Source organism: Vipera berus, assembly GCF_964194415.1.
Source record: "Vipera berus genome assembly, chromosome: 3".
Classification (NCBI taxonomy): domain Eukaryota; kingdom Metazoa; phylum Chordata; class Lepidosauria; order Squamata; family Viperidae; genus Vipera; species Vipera berus.
In genome coordinates this window covers 70,403,391-70,418,573 of record NC_138204.1, presented here as the reverse complement: position 1 = coordinate 70,418,573, position 15,183 = coordinate 70,403,391, and the positions used below count along the sequence as shown (strand labels likewise).

The 15,183-nt window shown below is 38.4% G+C and overlaps 1 protein-coding gene across 1 annotated transcript in view; it reads right to left on the bottom strand.

Annotated features, from left to right (window-relative positions):
• Nucleotides 1-15,183, bottom strand: part of LEPR (leptin receptor) — a gene marked incomplete at its 3' end in the record, with an annotated part of 43,258 nt that overhangs the window by 3,182 nt on the left and 24,893 nt on the right. The window contains exons 14-17 of the mRNA XM_081323565.1: nt 14,311-14,493; nt 13,648-13,743; nt 5,585-5,687; nt 5,064-5,139 (exon numbers count right to left, since the gene is read on the bottom strand). Coding sequence (XP_081179691.1) covers nt 5,064-5,139; nt 5,585-5,687; nt 13,648-13,743; nt 14,311-14,493 — 458 coding nt within the window. The remainder of the gene's footprint in view (nt 1-5,063; nt 5,140-5,584; nt 5,688-13,647; nt 13,744-14,310; nt 14,494-15,183) is intronic.

The following is a 15,183-nucleotide window of genomic DNA, read 5'->3' as shown; positions in this document are numbered from 1 at the left end:
CTGGTGGCACGCAGAGCCCTCTCTGTGGGCACGTGCACCATTGCCCCAGTCCGAGGCCTTCAGCTGGGTTTTATAAAACCTTTTCGCTTTAGGCCTCTGCCGCCGTGTGCAAAAAAATGGGTTCAATCAATCAATTTCGACTTCTCGCAGGGGAAAAAAAATCTTGCAAAGTTGGAATTGATTGATTGAACTTTTTAGTCCCACCCAGTCTGCCTTTACCACCGCAGCCACACCCAGCCAATGGGCCACACCCACCCAATGCACCACGCCCACCCAGCACACGACAATACATAAGTGGATTTTGGGTTGCACTTTGGGCACTCGGTCTCTAAAAGTTTTGCCATCAATGGAATAGAATGAGACCAAATCTGCAGCAGGAGGAAATTAGCCAAATACAGGATGAGATGGAAGATTGGTTGTGGAGACAAGGATTCCAGAAAAAATTCCAATGAATCTCACTTTGAAAGGCAGTTGGACAGGAGGTCAGAATATTGGCCAGTCCTTCACCCTAAGGTCTGCCTTTTGGTCATACAATGCATAAGAGAGTGTGTATGTGGCCTGCCCCTTTCTTCCCACTGCATACATATTCACATATAGAGAGATGCCCTATACCGTGTCATGATCTGGGCTCCACAGTTCAGGGAGGGCAGTGACAAATTAAATTCACAGGAAGGCTAACAAGATAGTGAGGGATGTAGAAATCAAGCTTTATGGGGAAATGCTAGACATGTTTGACCTGTAGAGCTGATGCGTGGAAATTAAAGCAGACTGAAATATCTGAAAAGTTCTCACACAGGAAGGAGTAGACTTATTCTCTATTGCTCCAGGGTGAGAACCAATGGATTAAAATGCAAGGAAGACATTAGGAGGAACTTCCTAATTTTATAAACTGTCAGCCCATGAAACAGACAGCCATGTGAGGTGGCAAACTCTTTGCTATAGGGCTAAAGAGGCTCCAGGCATGAACAATCAGAGACGCTTTAATGCAGGATTTTCAAACCTTTTCACAGAACCTGAAATTTCTTTCTAAAGAAATTCCTGGAAGCTCATGATAGGAAATTCATTGTGTTTGAGTGATGTCTTTTCCTTTTTAAACTTAGTTTCTCATGGAATCCCCTTAAGGTGTTCCAGAGTTTAGGGTTCCATTGAAAACAATTTGTAAAACTTCTTCAGTCAACTCCTTGTCCCATGCAGACAACAGTGATGTGCATATATCCTGATTAGTTTCTGGGAAGAAAGTGAAAGTGCACATACACAGACACACACACACACACACACACACAATACTTTATTACACAGAACACATACAAATGCTTATGGCCACTGCTGCTAAATGGGTTGTAGAAAAATCCAGAATATCTCCCTTATCTTATCAAATATTTATCAAGGAATAATTTCTGTCATTTCCTGTTTATGCTGCATTTTTTATAATTTGAAATTATAATATCTAGATTAGGTTTTTATGTCTTTCTAGTAGAAGGAAAGCACTTGTCTATAAAGTCAACAAGGGTTGAACACGACTAACTGGTTAAAGAAACAAGCAGAAGGGCACCAGCAGATAGCAGAGATCTATTCATTTTTCTCCTAAAAATAGGGATGGATTTCCTACTCCCTGTGATTCGCTGGTGGTCTGCCTGCTTGTGTTTGTCAAGTTTATCAAAAATTGAGAGTGGACAAAAGACTGTATTGAGTTTCTATCATTCGTCTGATATAAAATATGGTGTCCAAATTAGGAAGAATACTTGTCTTTTGATAAATAGTTTATTAATTTTTCGTTCATAGCTTTAGGAAGTTACTTCAAAATATACAGCTCTTTTCCAAGTGCCCTGAACAAATCAGAAATCAGGACAAGGAAAATCCTGCTCATTTATATGCCATTCTGTTAATTGTCAACACTTCATTTTTATATGATAGCATTCTAATGAAGTAGATAAGCTAAAACAGAAGATAAAATTATCACTGGAATTAGACTAAATAAAAGATAAAATGTTCAGAAATTAATAAAGCTTTCAAAATGTTCATAATTTTCATTTCAAAAATATTGAATATGATGTATGTAGCAGAATGTAGAATAGTCTCAGCAAAACAACTACATGGCCCTTGAATGTATTGCGTTTAACATGAAATTGGACAGAATAAGTTTGTACCTTCTAAATAGGCTTTTAAATACTTTGGAGTTTTCAAACTTTGTTATATTAAGTTTGAAAATCCATAGAATATAAAAGATGCCATTAGCATATGAAACCTGAGTCCATTTTTTTATAGAATTTTATGTAGCAGTTCTATTCTATTGAATTTCCTGTTTCCCATTCTCTGACTGTAATCGCAGGGACAGTTTCTACTAACTAGAGCAGATAACTCAATATTTTGGCCTCTATACCCTTACCTAATCATTTTAGGGGTGAAAGGCCACTTTGTCATGGACGGCATAGTGTAAGTCATAACTTTTTGTGGTAGCTTTCACCAACAGTAATCTGAAATGATGCAAAGTTCATGACCTTCTGAACACACCAAATGATGTCATGTTGCATAGAGCAGAGGTCCCCCACCCTAGGTTAGCTGATCAGCACCAGACCACAGCAGGTTCGGAACTGGGCCGTGGAAGTGGTGTGCAAGTGCATGCCACTCCATTTGTGAAAGTGGTGTGCACACATGAAACCATCCCCTCTTCCCCCCCACCCTACTGCTGCAGCCTCTACCATCTCTGCTGGTCCACCAAGATGGTAAGGTTGGAGACCGCTGGCATAGAGCCACTGACTTTATTATAGAATTTCTCTTTTATTGTGAAATCTGATGAAATGATTCTCCCGCTGATCACAAATATAGGAGGAATTTCAGAAGGCCATTTACACACACTTTAAAATAAATGAAATAGGGTTATTTTTCCTGATAATAATTTTCATTGTCTCTTCTGTCTAAAACATTTACTCTATTCTTCCCTATTTCTTGGCACAATTCAACTAAAGGCACATCAAAATCATCACTGTTCTCACTTCCCAAGCCCCCTGAAGCAATTTGCAGGCATAACTGTCTTCCCTTCTGCTAATATGAAGCACAAGTGCTGCCCTGGCCAATCTGCTGCAGTCCTCCAGTGCTTTGCAGGCATTTTCCATCTGGGCTGGAGAGGAAATCTGATTAATCCCTTGTCAATGTCATCTTTGTTTATTTGATGCAAAATCATCAAGCCAGCATTCCCTTGGTAGCTAATTTCTGTCAGGAATCAGAAGGAGGTATGAGGTAAGGGTTTCCTCTCACAAGAAAATAGTAAGCTAAATTGACACAGTGAGAATATGGAGATCCAGAGCAGCTTTCAAACGTGAAATTGAGAAACTAATTGACGAGTCCTCGACCTACGACCACATTGAGCCCAGAATTTATGTTGCTAAGTGAGAAATTTGTTTTGCCCCATTTTATAACTTTTCTAGCCATATCTGTTAGGTGAATCACTCAATTGTTAAACTGGTAACATGGTTGTTAAATGAATCTGGCTTTCCCATTTTACTTTGCTTTTTAAAAGGTTGCAAAAGATGGTCACATGACCCTGGAACACTGCAACCGTCATAAATATGAGTCAGTTGCCAAGCATCCGAAGGTAAATCACGTGACCATGGGGATGCTGCAACAGTCATAAGTGAAAAATGATCACAGGTCACTTTTTTCAGTGCCGTTATAACTTCGAATGGTCACTAAATGAACTGTTGTAAGTCGAGGACTACCTAAAATCAGGAAAAGCACCTACACTGAGTGTGTCCTAGGTACATATATGTGGCTGTTCAGAACTGATTGCTTGTAAAGATTCAGCATATGATGCTCCAAGTAAGAAACATGCTCCATAATAAGCACCTGCTTATTTAGAAAACAAAATAGTTTTAAGAAAATGTGTAGAATTAAAGACTCCTTGATATTGCTGGATTTAAGGACATGATGCTTTATATCTATATCTGTCATTCTAAATTAGGTGCTGGGAACACTCCCCAGGTACCACATAACCCCAGCTTTATTCATTCAACCCAGACATAAAGATAGTTGTTTGCCCAGACTATTCTTTGAGCTTAGGTTACTTAATCTGAGTTTTCTAGGGAACTTAATGTATTAAGGAATATAACATAGTACCCAATGTCCTTGAATCCTCAAGTGTTCCTCTTACACAACAAAACCTGTCCTTGCTATGAAATACCATTAGTATAACCTTTGTACAAAATATTTCCAACACTATTATGTACGAACAAAGTCAGCAGACAATGAAATGATAGTAAGTAATTCTGTCTTCTGAATTCAAATAGATAATTCTTCTAACAACTTGTAAAGGAAGTCTGGGAGCTGGCAGAATGGTTCAGCGGGCAGTGACCAAGATTAGACTTCAAAGAATGTCCATTCTCTGTTTAAATGAAATGAAATAAAATTAACAATAAAGATGAGAAACTAAAGTTTTAATGGAAATGAAAACTGAAAATAATGTATTAATTTTTTAAAAAAAAATCATTTCCCCAAATGTTTTCTACCTATTAGAACATTTAATTCAACTTTTATACAGTAGTTTCATTCATAAAGTATATAATGGTAAACTTTATAAAACTGCCATCTGTACCACCTAAAAATCAAGAAATGTACAGAAAAATGTACAGAGAGGGATGAAATGGGGATAAGTGGATTAGATACATGCATAATGCTTTGTAGGTGTTATGACCTGCTCTGTCAGAATGACCAATTTTTTAAAACGATGTCCTAATGATTGAAGATCCATGGTTCCAATAGAAATGTTGAATGCTTGTGGCATATTGTCCAAACAAAATATGGAATCTCTATATAGCATATATTTTATTTTGAGCACTGGAGCTTGAATAATAGTAATAATAATAGTATTCTATAATAGGGATAATAATAAAAAACTGGAAGGATTTTTTTAGAATGTACATGTATAGTTATGTAGGAAGGGATACTTACTTAGGTGGATTTATTTTTGTCAGTGAACCTGAAAACCCATTAGTAATTTAATGATAATAATCGGCCTCAGTTTCCAAGTAACATATAATAATGAAATGCATTAAAACAGAATTCCATACCTTTTGGAAATTAACTCCTTGTGCCCAGGAACAATTCTTTGGGTTTGGGACATCAACCCATAATAATTTCTTAATTCTGAAAAATGCAGATAAATGAATTGATTTGGTTCAAAGGATAAGGAAAGCAAATTTGGCGTAGTGTCTAAGGCTGTGAACCAGGACCTGGGAGATTCTGGTTCAAGGCTACCCTCAGCTATGAAGACATACTCTATGATTTGGGCACACTCTCTCTGCTCTTTCTTTCCTATATGAAAAATAAAAGAGGCAGTGCTATGTATACAGTCTTTAACAGAAGCTAAGATATAAATCAAACCAAATAATGATGAGTAAAAATATTACAACTTCTTGGTTGCTGCAAAGTATACTACAAAGCAAATTCTAACAATTGGAAAATATTTCCTAATTTTAATTTTTAAATTTATTCTCTTCATCCATTCAAATGGATGATCACACAGATTACTGTGTGTAATGTTCTCCTACTACGAACTGATTCAGAAAGCCATCATGAATGAAAACTTTACCTATGCTGCAAAATCAACAGTGCTCCAAGCAGCAAAAATGAGCATGAAATCATTAAGGGTAGAATCACATAGAAGTTCACATCGTGCTGCTTTTCAATCCCATCTGAAAAAATAGTAATTTATTTTTAAAAAACCATTACTATTGCAATAAAAATACACCTGCAAGATATTACTTCAGTGACATTAAACTGAATGGGCAAGGATTGTTCTAGAGACAGTATGCCTAACATACTCCTAATATCTCCTCAGTCTCCTAAGATAAAAACTGAATATGTTTGTAGATATCTAGATTATATTTTTCAAGTCAGATCCTATGTACAGTGCAGGAAAGTCCCATGAAATTCACCAGGCCTCCAGCTTAAATAATGCAGAATAAGATTAAAAAGGCTTTAAACCTTGAGTCCTTATCTCCTCAGAGTTAAATCTTGATCAGTTTGAATTAATCAGACTTTTTAAAAACATGTTTAGGTAAGTTTCACTATATAATTAAAAAATGCATTGACTGGCTAAATTAGCCATGCATCCCAATTTCTCTGTATGAGTACTCAAAAACAAGCATCATCAAACAGCATTAACAGGCAGAAAATACTGCTAAAGAAGCATGACAATGACTGTAATTTGAAAACGAGTCTTTTTCTAAGTAATGCTTACTTAATAGGACTAAGCATTCAAAGGCGCTTCAAAAATATATTGCTAGAAATGAAGAAATGCATCCTAAACCTATATAAAAGTATTAATAATGTATATTATACAAAATGATATTATATGAACTAAAAACAAGATTTAAGGCAGATACAATCTCCTGCTTTGCTGTTGTAAGTAGCAATCACGTCCCACTATGCTTGGCGAAGTGATATGTGAAACAGAAACATTTTTTATACTTAGAATGTAAACCTTTATTACACTAGCCATTAGGAAGGTTTGCTTGAATCCAGAAAGCCTTCTCAAATGTTTTTTGTAGTGACTGAGAAATCATTTGCAATATATATAATTGAATTGCTCCCCAAAAGAAAAAGAAATTAAAATTAAGACTAAAGGCTGTATTTGATTGTAGGATTGCTTAGAACTAAAAGATAATAATAACTGGTACAAACAGACATAGCCATTACACTGCTGAGATGGGTGGCTCTATGAATCAGTCAATCAGTCAATCAAATAATCAAGCAAATACCATTCAGCTTCAAGCTAAGCAATGTTATTCTAAGTGCAGAAAATGAATAAAAAATAAAAAGCCAAAATGCAAGATATAAGAAAAAGAAAATTTAGTTAAACCTAGTTTCCATCAAATCAGTCACGGCATTCATTCAATTCATATATTTCCATCCTTGCAATCATTCTTGCTTCTACTGTTTCCATATATCACTTCATACCTTGTCTTTTGTTCTTTCAACTTAGCACCTCTCTTATTTTGAGTATAGGTAGTCCTTGACTTACAACCATTTAGTTACTGACCATTCAAAGATACAACAGCACTGAAAAAAGTGATTTATGACCATTTTTCACACTTACGACCATTGTAGGTCATGTGATCAAAATTCAGACACTTGGCAACTGGTTCATATTTAGGCACCTGTCCCTGGGTCATGTTCATGATCACCTTTGGTGACCTTCTGACAAATCAATGGGGAAGTCAGATAACGTAACAACCATGCTACTAACTTAACAGCCACAGTGATGCACTTAACAACTGTGGCAGGAAAGGATGTAAAATGGAGCAAAATTCATTTAACAACTGTCTTGCTGGGCAGTGGAAATTTCTTGGCCTTCTCTTTCTCGTCAATCTTCTTCCATATTTTTGTTCTGTAATTAAATTCTCAGTCGTGTTCTCTATACCACAAACTGTCTCAATATATTTCTTTTGTAACAATCATTCCTTGCTATCTTTTTAATTTTTAATATGTTTCTTACTCTTGTATTCAACATTCAATTTCTTCTCACCTACCAAAGTCCATAAAATAGAGCAAAAGTATTTTATACATGTTTTATTTTGACAAATAATCACTACTCAAAAGTAAACCACACACTACGTTTGCACCAGAATTATCACATTTTAAAATTTTCATCTGTTATTTCATCTTTAGCACAGATTCCATCAAGTATACAAATGTATCAACCTACTCTAGTTTTTTTCAATGTATGTATAACTTTCAATTATTTAATTGATTTTTCTGTTAAATACCACTGGTCTCACATTCCTTGGATTCTGAATAAACATAAACATATCAAGCAAACATAAAAATAAATTATCTCGCATTCATAAATTTTTTAAGAAGAACCAACATCTGATCTGCAGAACCTCTGGCCAGTATAAGGGTGCACTGTACTTCCCACATTTTGTTCATTGTCACACTATCACTCTTTCAATTAGAATTCAGTTAAAACATTTCCCCAGGAACATTCAACAGATTAGTACCCCAGTAGTTTTTAAATAATTTAATAATAATAATTTAATAATTTAATTTGTATACCGCCCTTCTCCCGAAGGACTCAGGGCGGTGAACAGGGCAATACATAATAAAAAACAGGATACAAAATTTAAAAAGTAATTAAACAACAATGCCCGTAATAAATTAATACATATTAAAAGTTAAAACCGCTTATAAAACCCAAACCCAACCCATCAGACCAGGCCAGCTTGTTCAAAAAGAAAGGTTTTGAGATCGCGCCGGAAGGAGCGAAGGTCGGGGGCCATCCGGAGCTCAACCGGCAAGCGGTTCCATAGGTCTGGCGCGCCCACAGAGAACGTTTTCCCCCTGGGGGCCACCAATCGACATTCCTTGATCGGAGGCACCCTGAGGAGGCCCTCTCTGTGGGAGCGCACTGGACGGAGGGAAGTTGATGCCGGCCGCAGGTGTTGCCGTAGGTAATCCGGACCCATGCCATGTAGGGCTTTGTAAGTCATCACTAACACCTTGAACCTCACCCGGAGAGCAACCGGCAGCCAATGCAGCTCGCGGAGCAAAGGTGTAGCATGGGAGTATCGGGAAGCCCCCAGCACAACTCGCGCGGCTGCATTCTGCACCAGTTGAAGTCTCCGAGTGGACTTCAAGGGCAGCCCCATGTAGAGAGCATTACAGTAGTCTAGACGAGAAGTCACGAGCGCATGAGTGACTGTACGCAAGGCATCCCGGTCTAGATAGGGTCGCAACTGGCGCACCAGGCGAACCTGGGCAAAGGCCCCCCTAGTCACAGTTCCAATATGCTCTTCTAAAGAGAGCTGTGAATCTAGAAGGACCCCCAAGTTGCGTGCCCTATCTACGGGGGGTAATAGCTCACCCCCCATGGCCAGAGATGGGATAATCGGATTTCCCGGGATGCCGGCACGAACAGCCACTCAGTCTTGTCAGGGTTGAGTCGAAGCCTGTTCCTCCCCATCCAGACCCGGACCGCCTCCAGGCAGCGGGACATTATTATTAAAAATTATTATTATTATTACATCACGTCGAGGGCATCACTGGGGTGGTTTGGGGTCAAAATAAAAAGCTGGGTATCATCAGCATATTGATGATACCTAACTCCAAAACCACGAATGATCTCACCCAGCGGCTTCATGTAGATGTTGAACAGGAGAGGCGAGAGAACCGATCCCTGAGGAACTCCACAAATGAGAGGTCTCAAGGTCGATCTCTGCCCCCCTGCCAACACCGACTGCGAACGTCCCAGAAGGTAGGAGGAGAACCACTGGAGAACTGTGCCTCCCACTCCTAAACCCCTGAGACGTCGCAGCAGGATACCATGGTCGATGGTATCAAAAGCCGCTGAGAGGTCTAAAAGGACTAGGACAGAGGAGCAGCCCCTGTCCCGAGCCTGCCAGAGATCATTCACCAGCGCGACCAATGCTGTCTCCATGCTGTACCCGGGCCTGAAACCCGATTGGTACGGGTCTAGATAATCAGCTTCATCCAAGAACAAAGGGAGCTGTTGCGCCACCACGCTCTCAACAACCTTCGCCAGAAAGCGAAGGTTGGAGACCGGACGAAAGTTGTTTAATATTGCTGGGTCCAAGGCAGGCTTCTTGAGGAGGGGTCTCACCACCGCCTCCTTCAAGGCGGCGGGAAAGCTACCCTCACTCAAAGAAGCAGTAATCACTGCCTGGAGCCAGCCTTGTGTCCCATCCCGGGCCGCATAAATCAGCCAGGAGGGACACAGGTCCAACAAACACGTGGTGGAGCTCAGCTTCCCCATGATCTTATCCACTTCTTCAGGAGTCACAGGGTCGAACTCTTCCCAGATTAAATCGACAAGGCTGCCCGTATCCTCATCGTCAGACTCTGCCCAGTCGGAGTCCAGACCGGTCCGGATCCGAGCGATTTTGTCCGACAGAAATCAACTAAACTCCTCGGCTCGACCCTGCAAGGGGTCCTCCCTCACCTCCCGATTAAGGAGAGAGCGAGTTACCCTAAACAGGGCGGCCGGGCGATTATCTGCGGACGCGATGAGGGTGGCGAAGTGGTTAGACCTTGCCACCCTCATCGCCGCGAGATAAGTTCTCGTAAACGACCTTAGTCGTAACCGGTCAGATTCGGATCAGCTGGATCTCCAACAGCTCTCTAGGCCCCGTCTCCGACGCTTCATCTCCCGGAGCTCCATGGAGAACCATGGAGCCCATTGGGATCTGCGCCGGGTCAAGGGCCGCATGGGTACAACTTGGTCGAGTGCCTCTGTGGCTGCCCTTTCCCAGGCTTCCACTAGGGCATCGACCAAGCTGTGAGCAAAGGAGGCAGGTGGGGGCCCCAGCGCCGCCTGGAACCGCTCAGGGTCCATCAGGCGCCTAGGATGGAACCATCTCATTGGCTCAACAACCCCACGACGGGGAGTGGCAAAATGGAAGACCAACCGCAGGAGATGATGATCGGTCCATGACAGGGGTGTAATAATTGGGGAACCCCCCCCCGAGATCATCTAACCACCGTCCGGATAGAAAAACCAAATCGAGCGTGTGATCCCCCCCATGAGTTGGGCCCTGAATAACCTGCATCAGGTCTATGGCCGTCATGGAAGCCATGAACTCCCGAGCTAACTCAGATGATCCCCCCAGGGATGGTAGGTTGAAGTCACCCAAAACTATAAGTTTGGGGAACTCAACCACCAACCCTGAGAGGATATCGAGAAGCTCAGGCAGGGCTGCTGCTACACGACTAGGCGAAACGTACACCAGCAGCAAGCCCAACTGAGCTCTAGGGCCACATCTCAGGAGGAGGGACTCACACCCGACTATCTGGACCATGGTGGCCTCCCGCGGACATAAGGTCTCCCTCGCCACTACTGCCACTCCACCGCCCCTACCCTGAGCCCGAGGCTGGTGCAGCACCTGGAAACCTGATGGGCAAAGATCCACCAGGGGGACACCGCCCTCTGGGCCCAACCAGGTCTCCGTAATGCAGGAGATACTCCAGGTATCTTGTCTTTTGTATAGGAGAATCTTGCAATCAATATGCGCACATCTTAAAGTCTTCACACATATTAAATACATCACACAGCCATTTCATAAGCAAACCATAATTGTATTTTTAGTTACCTTGGTATTTTAACATTTCTGTACTTTTATCATTTATCAATATTTTCACCAAAATTTCCCTTTCATCTTTTTTTTTCTTGGATACTACAAGTAGTCCTCTACCTACAATTACAATTTCAATTGTAAGTTGTCGCAGTCATAAGTCAAGGAATCATGTGACCAACTTGATTTTATGACCATTTTACCACCAAACATTTTGATTTGCAATGTTTTTTGCTGGAAAATGGCAAAAAAATAACCACTGCAAATCATAATAACATGACCATGGGATACTGCAACCAATTATAAATGTGAGCTGGTTGCTAAGGGCTTAAAATTTGATCACATGACCATGAGGGAGAAGGTGCAGCAGTCATTTTGGGAACAATTCAAAAATAGCTTTTTTGAAGTTCATCATAACCAACCAGTCATAAGTCAAGGACTATCTGTACATTTATAGCATTTATTTTAATTTCACTTTTGATACCTACTTATTATTCCCATATGTATTTTTAGAATACTTCTAGCATTCCCTCACTTTATTTTCATCCCAAAACACTTAATCATTTTTAATTCCATTTACTCTGCTGCAGACTCTTAACAATTTTCAATTCCAAGATAGTTTTTAAATTGCCACCAATTTAAAATATATTGTTTTTCTATGTACCTTTTAATCTTAACCATTATTTGCTCTCATTGGCTATATTTTCACCACTCTTTTTCTCTATATTATTTCTATCATTTTCAAAAAAAATTGTCATTCTCTTATATAAACTTTTTGTCATCCAGTCTCACTTTATTATGTCACTAAGCATGCTTTTTTACAGTCCCTATAAACATTGTATAACTGATGGAGAACAAACATCCTTTCTATTATTTTCTTTGTGATCACATTAACATGAAATATCCACATTACCAAAGAAATTCAGTGCAAAGAACTTGGTTGTGATACTGAAATATTAGGATAATAAATGGAAAAAGGAATAAAACTTGAGTTATTTTGAAAACCTACTACGAATGACTCAATAATATTAATCATAAGATATAAGTAAAGTTTTCATGTAGATGGAAGTTTTTCAGTTTTTGAGTCTTCAAAGAGAGAAGGTATGACTGATGGGAGACTTTATTGTTCAGATATCTGTTGGGAAACAATCCTTCCAAAACACTCAAGAGTCAGCTTGATCGACAATATTTTTCTTCAGAGAAGGGAGAAAGCTACAACAGAATTAGCATTCCTTGGCTTGTTTCTAACTAATATGTAACTAATAATTCAGTCTACAATGTAAAAAAAAAGTAAGAGTATTGGGATGGGGCAGAAAATATAGTATAGTGAAACACATATCTTAGACTTCAAGAAATCCAACTGTAAAAATTCTTAATAATTATATATAGGACTCCACAATAGTAGGAGAAAAATGGAAAAAGTATGCACAGATGAATGGAAATTCCTGAAAACTGAGATTCTAAAAAGAAAAATTGGAAATAATTAAAATGTGGAAATAAAAAGGAAGGGAGCAGAAGAACCCAATGGGATTGCTCATAAAATTTAGTGAAAAAACTGAAAAACCAAAAAGGCACATTTAAGAGGTAGACATATTACCAAGGAACAGTAAATATATACTTAGATTTATAGAGAGATGTCAGGAAAACTAAAAAAAACAGAATGTACTGAGATTAGCAAAAGGGCTTATTTAGAGATGTTCAGAGTATATACCAGCTGCTCATTGAGGAGGGCAGAACAGATAACAAAGAAAAGGCAGTACTACTTAAATCGTATTTTGGTCCCATCTTCTCAGGGAAGATATGCATTCAACTAGGCAATTTTGAAGAGCTGTTTGAAGGAGCATCATTTTAGCTTCAGTTTAATCAAAATAGTCAGGAGTACTTACTGCCCATGAACAAGTTCACATTTCCATATGAATTGTTTCTTAAAATATTGAAGGAACTCTGTTTCCTGTTTGATTCTATATTTAATCAGCCACTATCAGGCTCACCATATTTCTTCTTGTGATATTTGAAATTAGCCATCCTCTTTTTAATTAAAAAAAATGCTACCATGGAAGAAAAAACTGTTTTCCTATGAGAATTTAAGCCATGAATCATACACAAGGTTAGTATCTTTTGTTTTATTGCTTCCTGTAGATGTATCTTTTTTCAGTTGGGACAAGAGTGCAGTCCAGTCAAGTAGACTTAGTAATATGTTTTTGGCTGCTTTAACACTTAACAAAATTAGCTGTGTCTATAGTGCCATCTTGTGAATTTAAGTGGAGGAAGTATGTCACACATGACAGATAAACAATTTGCATGATAAATATGTGACTGTTCCAAAATGTGTCACTTGCATAATCCTTTGTAGTCTGAGTGGCAGCAGTCATTAACAACACAATCTCTTTCAAACCACTTATATTTTGCAAGCAGCTTTTTTTCTCTCTACTAACTGGAATATACACATAATGGGGAAAAAGTTTTTAAAAAACACTCATTTTTGTTATGAACGCTGTCCTAGTATTATTTGTATTCTCATTATTATTTAAGAAGTTCTAAGGTAATAATTCACTAAAATCACCTTTGGAAAATCCTTCTGTTGTCGCAGGTTTTGTGATTCCTTCATTAATGACTGGATATAAACTAAATCTGTATTTCTCAATGAGAACGAAGTTATCTGGAATAAAGCAATAATGTTTAATTTACCAGCAACTCACAGTCATTCAGATTCATAGAAGAGACTCACAGCTATAGAAAGCCTCAGAATTAAAGAAAATCAAGCACCAGTTTGAGACAAGTTTGGAAAACAGGCATTTTCCTATATTCTATTGCTTTGACATGGAGAGCTACAAATAGCTTCTCAAAATCATGAATAAAATGGTACCACATATAAAAGTAACACTCTTTTTGTACATCTATCACAATTTAAGTTGGGGCAACCTGCTGCTGCTTAATTTCTTATATGTAGTTCCCTAACATTGCAAGATCATGTTGCCAAAAAATTAAGGAAGGAAGGATTTTAAAATTCCTATTTTTAAACAAATCAATGCAGTTATATTAAATATGACTTAGCATGACTTTTTCAGGAATTTTCATTCTTCATTAGTTTTCAATAAATCAATATGCACACAAAATTTCTCATCCTTCGTTTTATCTCACGTCCAGTTTATTTTTTTCTTCCAACGTAAGTATTGTTGTAACAATAACAACAAAACAGAGGCATATGTTTCATATTCAAACTCACCAAATATATGATACCTCCTAACATTAGAAGGAGCTGTTATCCATTTAATTTGTTCTTCTCCATTTAGATTGGTCCATTCAATTACAAAGGATGTAACCACACAATCCATAGGTAAAAGTGTCCAGGACATTATTACACAACTGCTGTTCATTGGGTAGACGTTCAGAGACTGCACAATGTTTACTAACTCAAACCAATCAACAAACAAGCAAACAAAAATGGTAATCAGATGGAAAATTTGAAAGAGAATTCATCCAGTCTCTTAAGAAAGAAAATACAAAATTACTTCATTTTACTTTGTAGATTAGAAATATTATAAACTTCACAAGCAAAGAAAAGAATAATATTACTAGATTGCCAATTAGAAGACACAAGTTTAATTCACATGAAGTAATACAAGTAAATTTATTTGGATAAAAAATTATCAAATTTAGATCAGAAAACTTTAATCTCCCCAGCCACATGTCCAAATAGCTATACTTCATTATTTTTTGTAATGAAGTGGGTATTAAAATATAATTAGAAACTATAATCAACAATATTTAATACAAAAGTAGTTTTGTAAATCAAATGTAGATCTTTGCCTTGTCTCCTCCACTATTCTGGAGGGCATCAGTGGAGAGAGGGGAATCAATCATGTGAAAAGGAGCAGGACTTTTATCACCCAACTACACCCATTGTTTCAATGTATGATGACCCCATTGACACTTTTGCATGCAATTTTGGACTGTGGCCTCTACATGCCACCCAAAAGTAACATACTGTCCTTGGCTGAGGAAAATATAGATTACTGAATACTTTCAATGAGAACACTCTCCATATATTTTGGCTATTTTACAGTATATACAGGACATAAATCAGCATTCCAGCACG